The sequence below is a fragment of the Clupea harengus genome, chromosome 5 (genome assembly GCF_900700415.2).
Source record: "Clupea harengus chromosome 5, Ch_v2.0.2, whole genome shotgun sequence".
Taxonomy (NCBI): domain Eukaryota; kingdom Metazoa; phylum Chordata; class Actinopteri; order Clupeiformes; family Clupeidae; genus Clupea; species Clupea harengus.
The window spans coordinates 8,445,992-8,468,630 of NC_045156.1; the positions used below are offsets into that span (position 1 = coordinate 8,445,992).

At 42.9% G+C, this 22,639-nt stretch overlaps 2 protein-coding genes, 1 long non-coding RNA gene and 4 other non-coding genes across 8 annotated transcripts; 1 reads left to right on the plus strand and 6 right to left on the minus strand.

Moving 5' to 3' along the window:
• Positions 1 to 477: 477 nt before the first annotated feature.
• cse1l (CSE1 chromosome segregation 1-like (yeast)) lies at positions 478 to 13,530 on the plus strand. Of its 2 annotated transcripts, none has more exons than XM_012838568.2 (25): positions 478 to 585; positions 1,793 to 1,883; positions 2,042 to 2,184; positions 2,321 to 2,422; positions 2,650 to 2,795; positions 2,962 to 3,052; positions 3,189 to 3,296; positions 3,472 to 3,564; positions 3,653 to 3,820; positions 4,482 to 4,611; positions 4,851 to 4,916; positions 5,361 to 5,563; positions 5,672 to 5,756; positions 5,852 to 5,913; positions 6,171 to 6,307; positions 8,040 to 8,143; positions 8,324 to 8,421; positions 8,716 to 8,866; positions 9,257 to 9,465; positions 9,996 to 10,093; positions 10,320 to 10,405; positions 10,549 to 10,630; positions 10,722 to 10,868; positions 11,574 to 11,805; positions 12,593 to 13,530. In XM_012838568.2, the coding sequence occupies exons 2-25, from the start codon at positions 1,799 to 1,801 to the stop codon at positions 12,680 to 12,682; spliced, it is 2,916 nt and encodes a 971-aa protein (XP_012694022.1). In that variant the 5' UTR covers positions 478 to 585; positions 1,793 to 1,798; the 3' UTR covers positions 12,683 to 13,530. The 2 variants fall into 2 exon arrangements, with proteins under 2 accessions (XP_012694022.1, XP_031423450.1); XM_031567590.2 differs by having other exon boundaries at positions 503 to 600.
• A 311-nt stretch (positions 13,531 to 13,841) lies between these two features.
• On the minus strand, positions 13,842 to 16,716 carry LOC105909823 (retinol dehydrogenase 10-like). The gene is made up of 5 exons (XM_012838487.3): positions 16,079 to 16,716; positions 15,450 to 15,548; positions 15,133 to 15,281; positions 14,661 to 14,792; positions 13,842 to 14,371 (listed from the first exon to the last, which is right to left on the minus strand). Exons 1-5 carry the CDS (start codon positions 16,526 to 16,528, stop codon positions 14,224 to 14,226), a joined length of 978 nt encoding a protein of 325 aa, XP_012693941.2. The 5' UTR covers positions 16,529 to 16,716; the 3' UTR covers positions 13,842 to 14,223.
• Positions 16,717 to 17,154: 438 nt separating this feature from the next.
• On the minus strand, positions 17,155 to 19,548 carry LOC105909874. Its single transcript, XR_004163654.1, has 7 exons — positions 19,481 to 19,548; positions 18,863 to 18,948; positions 18,519 to 18,648; positions 18,224 to 18,311; positions 17,930 to 18,017; positions 17,637 to 17,725; positions 17,155 to 17,428 (listed from the first exon to the last, which is right to left on the minus strand). It is a non-coding gene; the product is annotated as an uncharacterized LOC105909874 (long non-coding RNA).
• On the minus strand, positions 17,509 to 17,601 carry LOC116220618. The gene has a single exon (XR_004163780.1). It is a non-coding gene; the product is annotated as a small nucleolar SNORD12/SNORD106 (small nucleolar RNA).
• On the minus strand, positions 17,802 to 17,894 carry LOC116220619. The gene has a single exon (XR_004163781.1). It is a non-coding gene; the product is annotated as a small nucleolar SNORD12/SNORD106 (small nucleolar RNA).
• LOC116220620 lies at positions 18,096 to 18,188 on the minus strand. Its single transcript, XR_004163782.1, has one exon. It is a non-coding gene; the product is annotated as a small nucleolar SNORD12/SNORD106 (small nucleolar RNA).
• Positions 18,385 to 18,477, minus strand: LOC116220621. The gene has a single exon (XR_004163783.1). It is a non-coding gene; the product is annotated as a small nucleolar SNORD12/SNORD106 (small nucleolar RNA).
• Positions 19,549 to 22,639: the final 3,091 nt, after the last annotated feature.

The following is a 22,639-nucleotide window of genomic DNA, read 5'->3' on the forward strand; positions in this document are numbered from 1 at the left end:
GACAAATGTGTAAAGTGTCGAGACTGTATCACTGTCCATTCAGAAACCTGATGGCCCTTGGAAAGAAATGTTCTCCAATCTACGGGTGCGAGACCGAATGCTTCGGTAACGCCTGCCAGAAGGCAACGGGGTAAAAAGTCTGAAGGATGGATGGAAGCAGTCTTTTAGGATCCTGCCAGCTTTTCTGAGGCATCGTGTGTGGAAGATGTTTCTGCAGGGCTGGGAGCTCCCTGCCGATGATGAACTCAGCAGACCTGACCACACTGCGTAGGACCTTGCCGTATCTAGAGTGAGAGCCAAAATTACAGAAACTCCCAGAGCGCTATTACATTGTGCTATTTAGAAATGATTGCATATACTATTTTGCCTGAATTCTGTAAGACTTCATACATGTAATCATTTGGCAGACGCAACTACAACAGTGAATTTGTTTAGACAGCTTTGCGTATGCGCGGAGTGTTGTGAGCCGTTTGCGCATGCGCATGCTTGAAGTCGCGACCGCGTAGTTGTTTGAGACATTTGAAAGCTGGGCAAACTCCTGCGCTGTCATTACTAGCCGGTTGGTCCACTGAATTGAAGAGCTGGGTAAGGTTTAACCGAGTGAGTTTTAATTCACCTTTCAGCTGCAAAGTAATTGATATCTTGCCTCTATTTCAGATGTTTTACATTTCATTGTTAATGTTGCTGATTTTCGCAATTTGAGGTTCGCTTGGTAACTAACGTTACTTGATAGCGAAGTGGCTATTCCAGCCATGGTGCCTAAATTAGCAACCACCTAGCTAGCTGGATTATGTACATGGCCGTGCGCTCTGGTTTGGTCATATCACCATTTTGTGAAAGTAGCCTGGAGAGACTAAACTCTCTAACTAAATATTCACCAGCAAAACACAGTTTATGTTCTTGTGCTACGTGGTAGTATGTACGATCCATCATACATTATTTGCCAATTATGTCAAGTTTATGGAAAGCTAGTTAGCATCATCTGCTGGATAACTAACGTTAGCTTCAGTTAACATTTGGGTTTTTACTGTGTAGCATCCTGTATTTTAACATTGTCGTGCATGTCATTAAATCGTAAAGCTGTTGTTGGATAAGGCAGGTTAAGATATTTAGCATTTGCTAATGACATGATGACAAACATTTCTGTAACGTTATTAGGTTTCAAACATTAGATGGTCAACTTGTTAGCTAGTTTTCAGTCCGCTAATATTGGCTAACTTTTCTTGCGCCCATGCTTGTAAGCTATTGTGAGTAACTGGTATGAACTCGGCCAGCTAACTTCAAATAGCTGTATGAATAGCACGGTTGCTAACGATATGTTATACAAACGTGGGACGATGGTAATAAGTGAATAAGGTATATTTTTGCTCTAGCATAGACGCAGTGCTGTATTACTTGGCTCGGCAACTTTCACCAGATTATGAGTCGAGTACCATTGCTAGCTAGCAAGCCAATATGATGTGTGATTGGCTAGGCTAGCTAGCTGTAGACAACGGGCATAACATCCGTTACCAATTGGACAAAGCAGTCGAAATTTGTCAATGGTAAATCACTTGCATCTTTTTGTCAAAGAGCGTATGAGACATTTGTTATTATTAGTAGTAGCAGTAGTAGGCTAATCTGCTGCTGCTAGTCAGTTCGCGGTTGGCTTGGCAGGCACGTTACTTTTGTAAGCTAAAGAGGGGGCGGCTTCTTTTAGTTAGGACAGTCGTGACTGTGTCCATTCTCTTGATGCGATTCCAAAGTGTGCTTTTCCCTGTGCAGTATACCTACATTTATATTTAATTCGCAGGGCACCATGGATCTGAATGATGCCAATTTCAATACCTTAACTGATTTTATGAGGAAGACGCTGGATCCAGACCCCGCGGTCAGACGGCCAGGTACGACACGCCTACGTCATTTAACGGACGAGGTTGAATTTTGAAAACCCTAGTGGCTCACCTTTTTAAAAATAGCTGGATATGGTTTCAGTTTTGAGTGTTTTAGTGTACGAGTTATTTTAGTATGGAATGACTCATTAATGCATTTTTTCCACCAGCTGAGAAGTTTCTTGAATCTGTGGAGGGAAACCAGAACTACCCCATACTGCTCCTCACATTACTTGAGAAGTCCCAGGATAATGTCATTCGTGTGTGCTCTGCTGTCACCTTCAAAAATTACGTGAAGAGGAATTGGCGCATAGTGAGTTTTTTGTTTGTTGTTTTTTTATATTATTTATTTATTTATTTTTTGCTAAAAGTACACATGATTATTGTACCAAATAGGGTTTGTATCCATCATGAATGTGATTGTTTGTATTTTGTTTATTTCTGTCTAGATTGAAGATGAACCTAACAAAATTTCTGATCCAGACCGGACAGCCATAAAGGCAAACATTGTAAATTTGATGCTCAGTAGCCCTGAGCAGATTCAGAAACAGGTACGCTAAACTTCTTAGAACTGAACTTCGTTTTGACTGTCATCTATCTGATTTAAGCTCTCAGTTTCTGTACAGCAGTATGATGATAAATTCCACACTTACTCCACTGCCACTGTGCTGTTTATTTTTGTTATGCACATGTTTCTTACTGTAAGCTTTTTAAAAACAGGTGTGTCTGTTATGTTATTGATAAATTAATCTATAATGGCACCTGCTGTGTTATGCAGCTGAGCGATGCGATCAGCATCATTGGCCGAGAGGACTTCCCTATGAAATGGCCGGACCTGCTGACAGAGATGGTGACTCGCTTTCAGAGTGGAGATTTCCACATCATCAACGGTGTTCTCCAAACGGCACACTCACTTTTCAAAAGGTGACCTTTTGTTACCGGCTAGACATGCGTTGTGTTCCCTGCCAAAATCTTGATCTTGAAATAGGCTCCGATTCACGGTGTGTTCAGTCTATACAAACATCCAGATGCAGGTGTTTTGCGGGACCACTGTACAAACTTTTTTTTGTGATTTTAATTTTGCCCACAGATATCGTCATGAGTTTAAGTCTAATGAGCTATGGACTGAGATCAAGCTGGTACTGGACACGTTTGCACAGCCTTTAACAGAGCTCTTCAAGGTATGTGATGGGTTGCTGAGTCATTTACAAAAGTTATCTTGGAACTAGCCATTTTTCTTGTGTGGGCTTTAATTGAGCTCAAACGTGTGTGTTTTTGTAACACTCATTTCAAAAATGTATCCTCTTTCTATTCAAGGCCACAATTGAGCTTTGTCAAACCCACGCCACAGACATCAATGCCCTGAAGGTCCTCTTCTCCTCCCTAACACTGATCTCAAAGCTCTTTTACAGTCTTAATTTTCAGGTAGGTTTCTTATATCTCTGTTTTCATGCATATTCATTACAGTTGGTCAGATAATCTGTGCCTTCTGGAGATAAAGATGGATGTTTGTATGTATGTGTGTGTGAGGTGAGAAGTGTGTTTGTGTGTTGTAATTGTAGTGCTATATTCAGCCATTAACATTTTGATATTTCAACAGGATCTACCAGAGTTCTTTGAGGACAACATGGAGACCTGGATGTCAAATTTCCATAACCTGCTGACTTTGGATAATAAGCTTCTTCAGACAGATGTAAGTAGTATATAGTGAGGTGTGGGCTATCTCCATACTCCCATACAGAAGTGCAGTGTCTGACATGTTGGTTTCATTGTATCTACAGGATGAGGAGGAAGCTGGACTCCTGGAGCTGCTCAAGTCTCAGATCTGTGACAACGCAGCACTCTACGCTCAGAAATACGACGAGGAGTTCCAGCCCTATCTGCCACGCTTTGTCACCGCCATCTGGAACCTTCTAGTTACCACGGGCCAGGAGGTCAAGTATGATCTGGTGAGTAAGAGCACGTTCTGCTTGTCTTTGCTTTATTTTCAATTACTGGAGAGTACAAACGTTTCCGGTTGTCCATGCTGCAGAAACTCCAGTCTCCTTGAGTCCTCGGCTAAATCACTTGAGTGGACATTTTTGCCAAGCCTGGGCTGCATTCAGCCCCAACAAATGTAGCAGAGCGTTTATTTAAACGGAAACGGTTGTGTTACTCAAGCACAGCTGAGAAGGTCATTCATTGCTTTCTTGTTGAAGGACTTTCAGAGCCTGAAGAAATCTTTTTTTTTTTTTTTCGACTTTGATTATCTTGCATTTGTAAAGGACTGTTGGATCTGTTGTTCGTACTGCCCATTTAATACGCTTGGGTTTATATATCCTTCGCTGCTAATTGGGTACCTGACACACCCATCAAACGAGAGAAAATTGACCGCTAACTTGTGAAAAGCTAACTGATGATGAACCTCTAAGGGCCTTGAAATGTATATCTTGTGTGTTTCTTAGGAAAGGAGATTGTGTCCTTTTGTTTGCCTCGATTTTGTCTCCTGATGGTTTTTGTTAAGTGTATTTGATTTGACCTGTAACAAAACTGAAATGGATGCATTTTGCACAGAACTGATTGATTCTGATGCACCTTAATTAAACTTACATGGATTTTCCTTCATCGCAGCTTGTGAGCAATGCCATTCAGTTCCTGGCATCAGTCTGTGAGCGGCCACACTACAAACATCTGTTTGAGGACCAGAACACTCTCACCAGCATTTGTGAGAAGGTCATCCTTCCCAACATGGAGTTCAGAAGTAAGTTGGACAAACATCTGAAGTTAGTTTCTGTCAGTTTAAAGATTTGGGAATGACAGACATATCTCTTTAATCAGTTGGACTACATTTCTCCACTGATAATGACCACTAGATTAGAGTTTATTTGTCAAATGCAAATAGATATATCTACAATAAAAACTAAGGAATGTTTTGTCAGGAAACGCATAAAGCTAAGCAGGAATGCCCCCTAATCAGCAGTTGTGTGTTCTCTTGTGCAGGTGCGGATGAAGAGGCCTTTGAAGATAACTCTGAGGAATACATCAGAAGAGACCTGGAAGGCTCCGGTAATGCATTATGCCTTCCCTCTCCCCTTTTTACCTCTTCATATAGCACTGCTCCTCATGCCATTAACACTGCAATGTGGCTATGTATAGATGCTATGCTAGCCTTTCCCTGGCGCCCTTCTTGTTTCGAACACTGAGGTGTACACACTGCTGGGCTCACTGACTAATTTACCTCTGGCACACACAAGTCTGTGCCTGTGTGTGTGTGGGTTGGTGTGTGCCGATTTGTCTTTAAAAGTATTGTGTACTGAAAGCACAAGAGAACTGTGCACAGCAACAGTAGAGGCACTGACAGCCTCCCAGAACTAAAAGCTTATATATGTTACATATGTTTTCATTTTCTACATGCTCATTGTTCATCATTTGAATATCTACACAACCCCATACATCACTCGCAGGGAAACTGTTACTAACAGTATCTCAACTGTTCCCCCTGCCTTACAGATATTGATACGCGCCGAAGAGCAGCCTGTGATTTAGTGCGAGGCCTGTGTAAGTTCTTTGAGGCCCCCGTGACGGCCATCTTCTCCGGCTATGTGAACACAATGCTGTCAGAGCACGCCAAGAATCCAGGAGCCAACTGGAAGCACAAGGATGCTGCCATTTACCTGGTGACATCATTAGCCTCCAAGGCACAGACACAGAAGGTACTACCAAATCATTTCTTCAGTCTTCTTAATGTGATTGTCATGCGCTCTGCACATGTACTTTGCCTATATGGGTGTATGATGTGGATCTCCTTTGTGTGCTTGTAGCATGGAATTACACAGGCCAATGAGTTGGTGAACCTGTCCGAGTTCTTTGTCAACCACATTCTTCCAGACCTGAAATCTCAAAATGGTAAAAACCTTGTATGACATGATCGTAGTTTGCACCTCTTTTGAACATATGCTTTGACTTAGTATGTAACACAATGTTGTATTCCTTGTCTGCAGTAAACGAGTTTCCAGTACTTAAGGCCGATGCCATCAAGTATGTCATGATCTTCAGGAGTCAGGTGAGTTGGATGCCATTTTCCCTCACATTTCAATAATATCAATACGACCAAGAGTTTGATTTTGTTCACGTTCATTTATATGTTAAGTTATACCTGTTCCACCGTACAATGGGAATGGATGGAGACGCTCTGATTGATCTCGGGAGCTGCTAAAAAAAAAAAATGAGTGGGCTAACACTGGGCCAGAGAGAGACTATATTAGTTCAGTCTATTCCTCTAATCCCTCCTGTCCCTTCCCTCCTCTCGCTCTGCTTTAGCTCCCGAAGGAGCAGCTTCTGCAGGCCATCCCCCTGCTGGTGGCCCACCTGCAGGCCGAGAGCATCGTGGAGCACACCTACGCGGCGCACGCCCTCGAGAGGCTCTTCACCATGAGGGGCCCCAACAACTCCACACTGTGAGTTAGTCACAACACAATCACCGTAGACCCTCGCAGTCAGGTGCTGCACCCCAAGCTGCATTGAAGTACTGGGGTATAACTAGGGTAATTGTTAAATACTGGGGTAATTGTTAAATCATGGGGTAATAACATGCAGCTGGTGAGTTCAGAGCTCGTACATGGGTATAGGCAGAAGCTTGAAGTGCATAAATATTAAAACTAGTCATTTTTTTGCCGTGCCGTGTCTAGAACACTGTAGTCACGTCCACCCTTTGTTAGTGAGGTGCTTTAGGAAAGTGGGTTTGCTGCTTGTGACCACTTGTCCATGACCTGCTAAATGCTGCTGCTATTTAACTCACTACAGTGTTACACTACATTTAGCAGTCTTGCAAGACATTGGGCCTCATTCTCGAACGCAGTTAAGAAGAATTTAAGAGGAATTTAAGAGGAATTGGATTTAGGACAACATTTGGCATTCATGAAAGTTTTCTCATCTGGGATTTGCTCTGAACTTCAGAAGACTTTCCGAACTCGAAATAGCAGTCGTAACTCGGCCAGAGTTTTCTCAAATGCGATTCCTTAAAAAACCACAAGATGGCCCCGTGGGCCATCTTGTGGTTTTTTGGGGAATCGCATTTAAGAAAACTCTCCGTGTTAATGAATTTGTGAGAAATCGTTGGTGATTGCGTTCACATCAACTCTACAGATCCTCGGATTAAAGTATCATTAACAATTACGTTTCACATGTAGGCCTATAGTCATGATTCTACGAGGCACTGTGATGTCATAAAATAAATAAAAGCACTAGACCGGAATGCTGCGCTCGTCTAGTGAGCGTCGTTTGGCACTGCCGTCTGTGCAAGTACGGCAATCCAGAATTTTCAAGTAGTTCCACGTTGGTGGAACGAACTGCCTAGCACTACCAGAGCAGGCGCGTCCCTCTCTACCTTTAAGAAGCTTTTGAAGACCCAACTCTTCAGAGAGCACCTCCCTTCCTAACTGGCACTTCGACTAGTGCTTAACTTGCACTTATAGCAGTTACATTCCTGCACTTCGTTTTTATTTCCTATTTTGTTTTTCTATTTCTTATGTAAAGTAGTATTTATTGTTACACTAGGTCTCTATTGCTCGTAGCTTGACTGTTCTATCCCTTGTACGTCGCTTTGGACAAAAGTGTCTGCTAAATGACTAAATGTAATGTACACGAACACTGCAAATGTAAGTGAATAAATAAATAAGCACTAAACTCAATTACGTTGATATAGCTATAGTGGAATAGAATGGACACATCTACATCCTGCAACAGTCCATCTCTGCACCGTTCAAGTCATAGACATATATAGTTGAAGTTAGATCTGCGTTTACTCGAGGGTGATCGCTTTCCGCTTTGACATGACTCGTTTACGAGTTGCTTTCGTGTAGATTCGGTCGATTCCGACTGCACACGTCACTACGGTTGCGTGCCCTTATAAGGAGCTGGCAGGGCGTGTATGTATGCAAATTCAGGAGCACGAGAACGCGCTTTCAATTTAAGAAAACTCTTCCGGGGGAGCACAGCCCAGAAAACTTCTGCTGCGTAGGACCACATTTTCAAGCGTGCATGAATTTGGCGGATGTCTTTTGCTTACGTTGTTTTTCCGAAGCCCGTAAGAAACATTTCAGAAGAAACTTCAGAAAATGTTCGAGAATGAGGGCCATTGATTTCTACTGTGAGGATGTCAAATTGAAACTTCCTGTGTGTGTGCTGTAGCATCACTCCAGCAGAGATGGCTCCCTTCACGGAACAGCTGCTCAACCACCTGTTCAAGGCCCTTGCCATTCCTGGCTCATCAGAGAACGAGTATATCATGAAGGGTAGGACTTTCTACTCCACTTTCTCTTCTTGAGTGATCTAGTGACAGTGAGCCTCTACAGTACTATGTGATGCCTTCCTCAGCTGTGTTTTCATCACAGATTCATTTAAAACAATAAGGAGGTCAGCGGTCAGTTTTATGATTTTGTTTACACTGAAATGTTGTTTGTTTTTTCTTTCAGCCATCATGCGCAGCTTTTCCCTCCTACAGGAATCCATTGTACCCTATGTCCCCACTCTGATTGGTCAACTCACACATAAGCTCCTCCTTGTCTGCAAGGTAGGTTGAGCCAGAAGGTTTTCCTCCACCGTCTACTAGGAAGAAGCTGTTCAGTTGCGCTGCCTGAGGATAACTTTGGGAAAAGCTTCATTACCCTCGCTTTCTTAGTAAACAGCACTGGCAATGTTAGAGAAAGTGGTTCATTTTCAGGCAGCTACAGGAAGAAATAAAAGAAATCCGTTGCACACCAAACAACTTCATGATGTCACTGTGAATAAAAGCATCTGCTGCTGCACTTCCGTGTAGGCATTTCCTGGGATGGGTGTGAAGTGTGTCTGTGTTCTTGTCCTCCAGAATCCCAGCAAGCCCCACTTCAACCACTACCTGTTTGAGTCCCTGTGCCTGTCCATCAGGATCACCTGCAAGGCCAACCCCACCACCGTGGGCAGCTTCGAGGACGCGCTCTTCCCCGTCTTCACGGAGATACTGCAGACCGACGTACAGGGTGAGGGGGGTGTAGGGGTTAAGGGCTAATCCATTCAGAATACTACTGATCTATAACCTGACATGATGTTGAATCATGTCTGACATCAGGTGTCCACCTTTTGTTATTGATTTGTTATCTATGTTTTAATTGTTTGGATCCACATCAACAACACTGGCAGACCATTAGCTTACAAAATGTTCACTTGGCCACATTGTGGCGTTGAAGTCTTTTGAAGTCAGCTTACAAGTTTTATCCTCTTAGCTGAAACAAATACTATAATACAACTTCACTGGGCTTCTTTTTCCCCTCACTGCACTCCACAGCACAAAAAAACCCAAACAATCCTGTTAACCTAATGTTGAATATTAAAACACTTTCTCCTCCTCTCTCTCTCCCTCTCTCCACCAGAGTTTGTGCCCTACGTGTTCCAGGTGATGTCTCTGCTGCTGGAGATCCACGCCAACTCCATCCCCGACTCCTACATGGCTCTGTTTCCGCACCTGCTGCAGCCCGTGCTGTGGGAGCGCACCGGGAACATACCCCCTCTGGTGCGACTGCTCCAGGCCTACCTGCAGAAGGGAGGCGCTAGCATCGCCAGCAGCGCAGCCGACAAGATCGTAAGTCAGGCTTGAAATGCAGTAGGCCTCATCAGTGTCTCCCTGACTGCTTATTTAATGGATGTGCTGAATGAAATCAAGATCGTAAGTCAGGCTTGAAATGAAGTAGGCCTCATCAGTGTCTCCCTGACTCCTTATTTAATGGATGTGCTGTATGAAATCATGTGCCGGATCATCTGATTGAGCTTATATTTACATTTACGCATTTACATTTAGTCATTTAGCAAACGCTTTTATCCAAAGCGACGTACAAAGGAGAAAACAATTAAGCTACATGCAAATAGAGACCTAGTGTAACAATAAATACTACTTTGCATAAGGAATACAAAGTGCAGGAAATGGGGACTTCTGGATCTGATCAGTGTCGTCTGATTGAGGACTGTTCAAGGAGGAATGGGGGGAAAACAAACCAGACCTGACTGCTTGTTTTTGTGCTAAAATTAGTTTTGCCTGTTTTTTTACCGTGTGTTGGTGCAAGCTGCCGTGATTTTCCTTTGAATTCTGACTCGTGTTGGCCTCCTCTTGTTTAGCCTGGGCTGCTGGGAGTTTTCCAAAAGCTGATCGCCTCAAAGGCCAACGACCACCAAGGCTTCTACCTGCTCAACAGCATCATTGAGCACATGCCACCGTAAGGGACCTCTACCTTCCATTCATGCACTTGCAGATTGGCTCAGTCACAAGCTCTATAGGCTCTCTCTGGAGCTGCATACCAATGTGAAACATTATGTGATTCATAACTGAAGAGTAAATATAATACAAGAGGATGGAAAAAATGAGCCATTTTAACATCACTTTCACATCAGTGGTCGTATGTTAGTGTTTACGTGTGACTAACCATCTCCTACGACCCTCAGGGAGTCCATCCTTCAGTACAGGAAGCAGATCTTCATCCTTCTCTTCCAGAGGCTGCAGAGCTCCAAAACCACCAAGTTCATCAAGAGTGAGTCCTCCTTATGCTTAGTGTGACAATAAAGAGGCCTTTTGCTTCAAGGCCTCTCGTGTTCATTTCATCTGTGGGCCTATTGGCAGTGAGGGAAGTGTGGTTGGGTTCACCCTACCTCATGTTGTTGTTTTTCGCCACAGGCTTCTTGGTCTTCATCAACCTCTACTCTGTCAAATATGGAGCCATTGCTTTGCAGGAGATATTTGATTCAATCCAGCCAAAGTAAGTCAAACTGCATTGTGCATTTTGTGCTTTCCTCATGTCATTGTTGTCATGGGCCTTAACACCGCTGTTAATACTTAATCTTTACCAGGATGTTTGGCATGGTCGTGGAGAAGATCATCATTCCAGAGGTTCAGAAAGTCTCTGGCCCGGTGGAGAAGAAGATCTGCGCTGTGGGCATCACAAAAATCCTGACGGAATGCCCTTCCATGATGGACACGGAGTACACCAAACTCTGGTAGGATTGCTAAAGCTATCTCCTGCACCTTCTCAGCTATTGTTTTATGATTAACCCACTCTGTCCTTGCTTGCCTATCGACCTTGTCACTTAATTTAACATTTAGTGTTGCTGATGGATCACAGTTTAATTAAAATAGCTTTGTTTGACTGGTTTAGTAGCATGGAAAATGCTGAACACTTCTTGAGACAAGTTCAAGGAATTTAGTACATTTAGACCAAATTCAGCACCTTTGTGACAAGGTTGAGGCCGGTACAGAGCCTCCCTCTTCAAGCCACTTTCATAGCACTTGCCCGGGACATTGAGTCCTTAAAACAGGCTGGCATTAAAGGGCTAGTCCGTGATTCTAATCCCATACACTTTTTGTCCGATTCAGTGAATTGCTCCTCACAGTCTTCTAACGGTCTATTCAGTGTTTGCACTCAAAAAGACTCTGGTGTTTGTACAGAGTCCTGGCTCTATAAATGGGAAACCAACATGATGGCTCAGGCTGAGCCATATACAATCCGAGCCAATCAACACAGTGCTTCAGCAAGACTTAAGGGAGGGGTGTAATTTGATTGGCTGTTAAACAAAAAATATCAACATTACAAAATATTACAGCTGTAAGTTGAGGCTGTTGTTTCTGTTCCTATGTTTCATCCAGTGGTGGTTGGTTGGTTGTGTGTAGCTGTTACTGATTTAAGCTCTCCTTTTGTTTTGTAGGACGCCTCTGCTTCAGGCCCTGATTGGTCTGTTTGAGTTACCGGAAGATGACAGTGTCCCTGACGATGAGCATTTCATCGACATCGAGGACACGCCCGGGTACCAGACGGCCTTCTCACAGCTGGCCTTTGCTGGGAAGAAGGAGCACGACCCCATCGGCGAGGCCGTCGGCAACCCCAAGATCCTGCTGGCTCAGTCCCTGCACAAGCTGTCCACCGCCTGTCCTGGACGGGTGAGTTCCACGAGAGAGGAGACATGTTTGAAGGGAAAATGGTGTATTGACGATCTATGTACTTTGTATTGGTCAGATGTAGACTTCAGGGATTGTGTGCTATTGTTTGCTCGGTGTGTCTCGAATCACTTCTGGTTTTGTCCCCCTCCTGTGGTATCAAATATTAGAAGTAACTGTCAGGCACCAGTAGAGTAAGAATGTAGATCTAGTCAATTAATGGATTTTAGGGAGGTTCTTGCATGCCTACAGATGACCAAGATTACTATTTCATCTTTAGGAACATTTTCTGTTGGCATTCAATTCTACATTGGGGTGTTGAGATTTTGATGTTGATGAGTCTCTAAATTGGCCATCTTTAGATACAGCGAATGTAATGGGGCCTGTGGATTAGATTGCTGGTATTAGAGAATACTGTAATTACCATGACTGAGTCATATGGCAGTTATATAAGATGAACAAGCTGCTTAGAAATTGACATGAGGAGCAATGAAATTAAAAGCCTTCTCAGACAATGACATTAAAAGCCTTCTCAGACAAGGGAAAGCCAAATATAAACCTACCAAGACTACAGTGATCATAATGTTTTGGCTAACCCAGTGACCTTTGCTCAAAACCAGACATCCCACTTAATTGCCCATTTTCATAACCTTAACTTCTAAGGAGACATCTTTGTGCCAATTATTTGGTGTGTGTGTGCGCAACACTTGGACAGGAACAAGGCCTCCAGCACCCTGAACTGGTCTGTGTGTTTGAATGAAGACAGTGACTTCTATTCTTTCTCCGGCAGGTTCCCTCCATGCTGAGCTCCAACCTGAATGCAGAAGCACTCCAGTACCTGCAGGGCTACCTCCAGGCTGCTAGCGTACAGTTGGTGTGAGGAGCCCGACTGCTTGGCCCTCCACTGCCCACGGAGGGCCACAGGCGTGAGGATCCGCTAGGCGTGGAGCACTTGTCTCCAGCGGAACGACTCCTGGAACCGGATAGACAGCCAGACAGACGGACCTGGACTGGACTTCACCCTAACGGAAACATTGCTCTGACTTTTTGACATTTCATTGAATTGACACTTTGGGCAAACTGACTCTACAACAGCCCTTTGAAGAGTCAGGGAGTTTCAAGCAGTTTTAGAGGGGGGGGAAACAACAAAAGGGGAAGGAACATGAGGACCACTAATGATTATCAGGAGTAACAGCCTTACATGAGTGGTGTGCGCTTATTTTTTTTCTTCCTGGCTGTGGGCCAAGCAGCTTTCTGCTCTGCTCAGGCAGGCGGAACCAGGACCACATTGGTTACATGGAACGCTGTTATAACGTTTGTGTGTGTGTCAATTTGGTTTGTCTAACTGCTGGTTTTTGCATCAGTTGCTCTGTATTCCATCATTCATTAGTAAAAAAGGAATCTTTGCCCCGTCTAAAGTGTTCCGGAACCGAACTAACAGACTCATTAATGACTTAAGGATTTAAGAGACCCAACTTTGCAGTTGGTTTGTGATGAGTTGGAGATCTTAACAATCATTGGGAAGCGTTTGTTTTTCTCATCTGTAGATTGCCTGTTTTTACTGTAATGGAGAGGACTTGGCTCACAAATGTCTGCTCTTTTTTTTTTTTTTTTGTCTGCTCTTTTTTTCCTTTGTCGCATGTTTTTGTTTTGTCTAAATGTCAGCTCTTAGTTTCTGTTGCTTTGTTACTAAAAATGGTAATAAAGAGAAGCACTTGTGTAATACTCTTTGGTATCGTCATGGTGATTAACTTTAAGGGAGTTCACATGCATGTAATCTGAAACGCCACGGTGCGTCTCAAGTTAATGATGTCGACTGATCTCTAAGACTAAGCGTCCGAACAACAAATGCATCTCAAGAAGCAGCCAATCACAACTGGGTTGCTCAATTTAATCAAGGAAGACTGAACATGAATTATGCACGCATAATTAGGTAAAATGACGATGTACAGTATTTGTCATATCACAATACGGTTGATGATACAAGTAACGTTTGACTCTCCAACACTAGATCATGTAACAGAACAATAAAGACGCAACAGTAAATGGTCCCCTTTCAGAAATAAAATACATTTTGTGACCTTTCAATAAATAAGAAATCAAAGGGAACAGGTTTTCCTGTGTGCCTGGACATACTGGAAATAAAAAATGTAATGGTAGTCCGTGATTTCACTGAATCAAAGAAAATTAAAGCAATATTAACATTATAATAAGATCAGAACGAATTGTATTGTTGCTGGTTTCTTGTTATCAGTTAGTTTGGCAACTAACATGCAAGTCCATGACCTGACTTCTGAGGGATACCACCCGTCAACAGTAGAGGCGATGGTTTAAGACCCCCTGCTGCTTATCGCTACTCCTGCATAGGTCTTCATGGGCCCCAACACAACAGACTGACGTTCCATCAGTGATGGTGAGACTTCATCCAGATTTGACATGCCCATTGGCCACATGGTCCTTCTGCTTCTGCTCCTGCTGCTGCTCCTGCTTGGCCTTGAGGAAGGGATACATGCATCTGTCGCTTCCCATGAAGCGGTATGTGACAACATTGGCGTCCCAAGGAAGCAATCTGTTGGACATACAAGAACATTTTTGCAAACGAAATGCTTGCTTTTCAAGTTAAGTGGGAACATATGAGGTCATATACAGACTTTTTAATATTATGCAGTGTTTTAAACCCTCTAGTTCATCCAATTGGAGCCGATATTCTCTCTATATGACTTGTAAGTAATAGATTGATGCTTTTCTCACAATTTTTCTGTCAGTTTACATGTAATCTGGATGTGTAATCTACTTCTCCCCCTTTGTAATCCACATTTTAGGGGCCCAAACAGGAGGTTTTGTGGGATGATACTCACGCCCGAGACACGACGGCTAGGTTCATGATGCTGGGGATGCACACCATGGTCTCATCACCCAGTATGGCCCTCATGGACCGCTGAACACAGTCCAAAGGCTCCAGCGGAGGGATCAGGCCACGGAACTCCTCTCTGCAGGGAGCATGAATAAGTACCGTTCCATTATACGCCCTTGCCTCCTGGCACACTTAATATGCATATTGGGGTTAACATTTGTAATAGGACTAGGGTGGATAAAGATCCCTTTACATCCCTGTTATCCATCATTCTAGTATGTTTTTACAGTGGGTGTCAAAAGATGCACACAGTCACCGTGTCACAGTGAGTCTATTCCTCTATGGAAATGTTTAGCACGCCAGAGTGTAGGTCACATCCTTTTTACTTGCACTTGCACCATTTTAACCCTTTGAATGACTCTTAGGTGTCTTTGGCCGTTGAGTGTTTGTAAGTGCTATATGCTTGGTATTCCCACCTGATCTGGCATCCGGCAAACATGCCAGTGTTGACAATGTACGGGCAAACCAATGTGGTCTTGATGCCATTCAGATCCCCCTCAGCCAAGAGAGAGTGAGATAGGGACTCGTGAAAACCCACTGCCCCAAATTTACTGGCGCAATAGTCCTGCGAGAGAAGAGAGAGAAATACAGATCAGCGGAGGGTGCTGATCTGTAGCTGACTGGGTACTCCTGAGTGGACCTCAAATGCCATTAAAAAGGGAAAGAATGAAGGGCCAACATCAACGGCTCTTTTTTTCTTCAAAATAGCTCATTTCTAATTAGCAGCCTTTACCTCTACACAAGCTGTGGTGAACAGTCCAAGGGTACTAGCGACAGTGACAATGTGGCCATGGTTCGTGGCCTTCATGTGAGGAAGGAATGCCTTTGTCATCTGTGAAAGAGGACATAAGGGTTATGTAATGTGGTGTCCTTAGAATGCAGAGATCTAATGTGTGGGTTTCCATGTCCTAGGGGTGGAGAGTGTCAGAAATGTCAGTGGATGAATGCTTCCATGATGATGCTTTTCTGAAACAGCTAATCCACTGCAAACATGCGACTTTGGTTACATTAAGAGGATAACACTGCGAATCACATTCCAACATAATTGGTGTGGTTATGACCATAATGAGCCTGCTATATAACAGTGTCCAGTCAAGGAATTTGCTGTTACGATTTCTGTTTGTCAGACTTGTGCTTTTAAGGGACTGATTCATTATAAAAAAAAGTAATTATACAGTACATGGAACAGCGCTGAATAGGTTTAGCTACAGTATAATTCAAGCTCTCTGTCATATGTTACATTGATGACGTCTTCATAGGATGTAATGCAACACATACGTAATATTTCCTAATGGTGCAAATACAACAATAATACAATAGATGAAGGCTTAGCTGCTGATCTTTATGGGTCGCGTGTCTTACCCAAAAGAGAGCATGGCAGTTCACCAGCAGGGTCCTCTCCAGGAGCGCATCTGGACACTCCAGAAACTTTTGTCCGGCCACCACCCCGGCGTTGTTTACCAACATAGTGACATCACCCACTTCGCGCCGCACACTGTCTGCGGTCTGGTAGATGGTTTCGCGCTTGGAGAGGTCGATTGTGTACGTGTGCGCTTTGATCCCCAATTCCCGCACGAGTTTAGCCGTCTGCTCGTTTGCCTCGGCGTTGCAATCCCACAACACTAACTCGGCTCCTTCTTTAGCAAATTCTAAAGCAAAGAGGCGCCCCAGTCCGCCCCCTGCTCCCGTGATGAGACACAGCTCTCCGTCAATGGGTTTCAGACGCGGCCGCACGACTGTGCGCACTACTGCACACAAAATAGCAATCGTAAAGTCTATTAACATCAATACAAGGTCAACTATCACCAACATTTTGTTCCCTGTTCTTTTTCCTCTGAATCTTTGACCATGAATGACGGTTGTGCGTCCACAAGATGCTCTGCGAGGATGATGCACATCGCCAACTGCAGCTGGTCAAATTGGCAACTTTATATAACCTTTGAAAGGGATTATAGCCGGCTGTATGTGCTGCCGCCAATAGCAGTGCATGAGATTATCACAGGCCTGACTAACTCGTGCGCGCATATGCATTATTCATTCAAAACATTAGAGTAATTCAGAGTGGGATTACGAGTGACGTAGTCAAAAATAAATGCTTCAAATTTTTTTGTAAAAAAAATAGGCGTGGAAACATTGTAGTCCCCCCAACACAATAACGGGGAGCTAGGCTTGGGGTCTTTTTTTTTAATCTACATGTACATAACCCAGACAATGGCGCTAATCCTGAACAGAAAAACAGATGAAAGCGTTTGCCGATTAACTCTGCAATCTTATGGCAAGGTTTCCCAGGCCTGCGTGCTTACAATGAGATCATAATGCTCTGTAATCAGCTGACCGCCCATCAAGAATGGGTCAAGTCCTCATAACATACCACATACATTTAAAAAGAGTAAATGCTACGTTAAATATATCAGGTGAAACAAAAACAGAAGGCAACCTTTGATTTTACAAACAAACCAAGTTTTATTCCACTGCTTTTTCTAAAGCATGACATGCAATTCACAAAAAAAATATATATGAAAGTACAAGTCTTATAAATTGACTTGTGCAAAGTCTTGCAAATATCAGATGAAGTCACAGTACAGGAGGCGTGGCCACCACATCAATTCACTGGTGTCCAGACTCAAGGTCCCCTGGGGACTGACATGGCCGCATCCTACAGACAGCCTGGTGGAGTCAACTATGTCGTACGATTCTCGTCAGTAGACCATTCTAAATAATTAAAAAAAAGGTAGAAGTATGCAAGATTAGATAGAGAAGACATCACCCTTGATCATGCAAATATATTGTTAACTGGTGATTCAGACAAAATTGGCTTAGTTCAAGTAAAGTCAACAGGGTCGATCTGCTGGGGAAAAAAGATTTAAGTCATCACAATCACCAACTGAAGCTTCCATAATGATGAATGAACATAGCTTACATCACAAATAAGCCCTCCAGGTGACTGTATCTGCACATACTGGGCTCGACATGCCACTGGTGGTCTTCGATTCTCGTCAGTAGACCATTCTAAATGTTAAAAAAGGGTAGAAGTATGCATTAGATATATAAAGACATCACCCTTGACCATGCTAATATATTGTTAACTGGTGATTCAGACAAAATTGGCTTAGTTCAAGTAAAGTCAACAGGGTCGATCTGCTGGGGAAAAAAGATTTAAGTCATCACAATCACCAACTGAAGCTTCCATAATGATGAATGAACATAGCTTACATCACAAATAAGCCCTCCAGGTGACTGTATCTGCACATACTGGGTGCGACATGCCACTGGTGGTCTTCAAGTCTATCAGTAGACCATTCTACATTTGAAAAAAAAAAGGTAGTATGCATTAGATATATATAAAGACATCACCCTTGACCATGCAAATATATTGATAACTGGTGATTCAGACAAAATTGGCTTAGTTCAAGTCAAGTCAACAGGGTCGATCTGCTGGGGAAAAAAGATTTAAGTCATCACAATCACCAACTGAAGCTTCCATAATGATGAATGAACATAGCTTACATAACAAATAAGCCCTCCAGGTGACTGTATCCGCACATACTGGGCTCGACATGCCACTGGTGTCTTCGATTCTCGTCAGTAGACCATTCTAAATAAAAAAAAGGTAGAAGTATGCATTAGATATATAAGACATCACCCTTGATCATGCTAATATATTGTTAACTGGTGATTCAGACAAAATTGGCTTAGTTCAAGTAAGGTCAACAGGGTCGATCTGCTGGGGAAAAAAGATTTAAGTCATCACAATCAGTAACTCTCAACCGAAGCTTCCATAATGATGAATGAACATGCTTACATCACAAATAAGCCATCCACATGACTGCATCAAATCTCAGCTGAGGTAGCCATGAATTCTCAGCACACAGAAACACAGAGATGTGCAACTGCCATGTCTTCAAGCAGGCCTCTTTGGGGACTGGGTACACCTGAGGGATAGGGGGAGAGAAAAATAAAAGGTAAATGATCAAGACCCAAATCTGGTTTGATACACATTTTACTTGACGTTTGCTATGGTGAATTCAGGAAATTTGGCTTTGTTTTTCACAATAGTCAACATAGTCGGTCAGTTGGGGAAAAAAGTTTTGGTCATCATCATCACAGGCTAAATCATAAGGCAAATAATTCCTGTTAAACGTTTACCCGTGATCTTGTAGCCACTTCGTTGTTCTAGAACTTTCCATCCACTTGCACCCGGGTTAAACATGGCTGGACCAAAGGAACACGTGCTGGGCGGGAAATGCACAATATCTAAGTTATTTAATGCCAACTAAGAGCAGTACATAAAGGGCACAGTCTCACTTCAAATGGTACAATTCCAGAAGTCCAAGTTAACATACGTCGAAAACTCTCGCCAACCAGCTCAAGCAGATAATGGCCTGCTAGGCAGACAAGCTAACTTCCTAAACTCCATGCTAGCATTCACACATAGGGTTGACGTGTACCCGTGTTGAATTCCTTCAAAAATAACATTAGGTTTGGTGAGTGTTATTTACTCAGCAGACACAGTGATCACTTGGACTATAAAAGTCAGATGTTTTTGAGTTACTAGGAATGATAAATAAACTAGCTAGCGTTATTCCAGCCACATTAATCGAGGCGGTCTTTAAGATTTTCTTCTGAAGCGCCTCCGCTAAAATGTTTCAATATTTGAAACACAATTTCAGGGTATTCAGTGGCAAGGTGACCATGCAAAAGTGTTGCAATCGATGTATTAAACAAAAAACTTGTAACTTGCTATCGGACACGCAAGTCACTTACCACAGCATGCCAGAGTTCGACTGAGAAAAGAGAGATCGGAGAAGGGAAGCCGCCTATTTAAACCATGCGTTGTAGTCTTTGCGCATGCGTGTTAATTCCTCACACAAGGGACATGTAGTTTCCGAAGACCTTTTCGGACCATGTTTCCAGAGCCAGAGCCCGTCTCTGATACTACTTTAAATGACGAATTCACAGTTGTTAATCAATCAGTTGTTTAATAATCAAAATACAGCTAATTAATAATTACATTTATCAATAATTAAGCGGTTCATACGATATATAATTGTTGACTTGCGATCCTGGACAATTCTGTCTCCCATTCTTGCGCACGATCTTGACTCTTGAATGTTGATTTCAGGCAGAACAGAACACAGTCTTCAGTTCAGCGAAAGTTTGGACATTATTGTCTGAAATCAACTCAAGTAGACTAGTTAGCTAGAGGTTTTAAACCAGATCCACTTCTCTGAATGAATCTGTGATCTGCAGCTTTTGGTACTAAGGTGTCGTACTGAAACGTGTAAAGTTTGTTTCTCTCGAAATGTTTGTAAAGTTTTCAGCTGACAAAAAATCCTACATGGACACCTTGGCTTATAGGCTCTCAGAGGAAAATAAATAAATAAAGGGAGGGACCGATGACAAAGGATCTTGACCTGCAGTCTTTAGTGTGTCCTGTAGAGCGCAGTGCTGTCCAATAAATTAGCAATGCGTGTTTATTCGCCAGGTTTGAGAAAGATGAACGGTGTTCATTCGGGGAGGAGACGTTTAAATCACTCTTTATACTGCTTCTAGTTCCAATCCACTGGTATCTAAGAAAGAAAATGCTGTATTAACACTTGAAATGCAATCAATGGCACCTATTACTAAAGCAAAATACAAATAATGGTAGAACAGACTTTTCCAGGCTGGATAATTAGCTTCTTCTCGCTTTCTTAGCTGGTGGCATATAGATACAATGTACTGTAATACCCTTGACTGCTGGAATCCATGGTCTTTATGGAAGAATGCAGTTTAAAATGTACAGAAAGATTGATGTGGATTCCACCTGACTAATAGCTTGGTTCATGGAATGAGGTCTAAACTCGTACTGCACACATTACACCCACCAAACACATTTTAAGATGAGAGAGAAGGTGTGTCTGTCTGTGTGTGTGTATGTATGAGAGTTTTTTTATAACTATACAAAAATATAGCCTTACATCTAAATATAGTCCTCAAGTTATTTCAGCGTTGCGGTCCAAAGTTTTTAAACAGAGACATTTTCATTGCCAGTGTATTCTGAATCACCACATCCCTCTGTAGTTGCAGCAACTAGCACCCAATATGGCACCACTTTTTCCAGGGGAAGCTCTGGCATACACATGGCCACTGAATACCCCCTGTGCATCACATAGCCCCATACCACTGCATTATTCATGGCATCACGGCAATGAACCACATCAACAGACTAAACGAACTCACCCACAAATTAGATGGCTAGGACTAAAACAGGAAAAAATGAGCTGTGAATGTATGGTGGAGATGGTTAGTAATTCTGAGGTCACAGGGTCTTGTCCCAGGATGAGCAACCTTAAGCAAGATGAATGGATTCACTGTTTCTTCAAACATACTTTGGATAGAAGGATTTGCTATATGGTGAAATGTAAATATAAACATCCTGAAACACGCACGCCCATATGTGCTGCTATATTATGCATAGCATAATCTAAATCACCCACATCAAGAGCAATCATTTCACCTCAGTTTAGAAAGTACACTGTCAACATTTAAACAGCCACTGCAAATAGCCCTTTAGGAACATGTTCACCTGTGTGCTAGGTACACCTGGGTTCACAGGTCACTGCAATCAGCGTGCAGTTAGCACCTCCCTGGTCATGTGACCCATTGGTTAACCATGCACCTGAGGATGGCCCATTCCAGCCACGAACAACAATAAGGTCTTTGTTTGTGGTCAGTAGATTCTGTGTTTGATGAGGGCTGATCCCCCCCATTAGCTCTTGATAAATGGCAGTAACAATTGTGATGGAAATGAGAACAGCTCAGATTGTGGCAATTCACCCTCCTCAAGAGTTAATTTGCATGTGAGATATCGAGGGGCAAGTTTGTCAGAGACGCCAGGACTTCTCCCCAAGATATGAATGAGTTTGTGGGACAAAAGGTCCTTTCCATTTAATAACAGCATTTATGTTATTCTTTTTGGCCATTTACAGTTTGCCCTTGGTTTAAGAAAAGAGGCCTATATTGTAAAGTAATTCCAAATAAGTGAAGTAATTCCAAATTAGTGAAGCTACAATGTACCTCGTCGAATCACATCAAATTTAAAATTACAATTTTGATTTCTTATACAGATTCAACTCTACACAGAATACTGCAAGCTCCCAGGTTCTGAGAGCAGACCTTATTCTTAAGAATGTGCCGATTGAGATATGGGGTTTGGAAAGGTTTGAGAGGGAGGGGGATTGAGGGGGAGGGGGTGGCACATGTGTCAAAGTGTTTGGGGGTGGGGGGGTCAGCCTTCTGACCACAGCACTGTGAGTGATAGGATTAAGGATAATTAGAAGGCCTTTCTCCTCGACCATGTCAAAACATCCAAACAATAAAAGTTAAACTCGTCAAACAGAGGCCACGGTGTCTCGGTCATGGGATCAGCCTGTGGTTGGTGGGCTGAAGGCTTCATGTTTGTTGTTACTGGCGGTTTCACACACTTCAGGATCAATCTGAACTATCCATCAGTCTGTTTACTGAATGCAAGCAGACCACCGCTGCTGCATAATCCCTAACCATTCTAATATTTTGATTGTTATCTCCAAGGTGACTGCCATCCCTCTCCTGATTCCCCAGCTATGATTCACAATCAACCCTCACCTCTGTGCTCAAGTCAGCATAGATAGTGGACACATTTTGTATCTCATGTCACCAGGAAACATTGGTTAAAGGTGGCCCATTGACCCACTTTAAAGTTTGCCATTTCCCTCTATGTCTGTTAACTCTGTCTCATTAGGGTCAATCAATCACAGTATCTAGTGGAGTTCCATAGCCTCTTAAGAGAATGATTTGCCTTTCAACTCTATTGTTCTGGGGAGATGAACTTTTCGGACAGACTAGTCTAATTGAAAGACAAATGGTGAGATGTCCGGCCACCAGTCATATGGGCTGCTTACT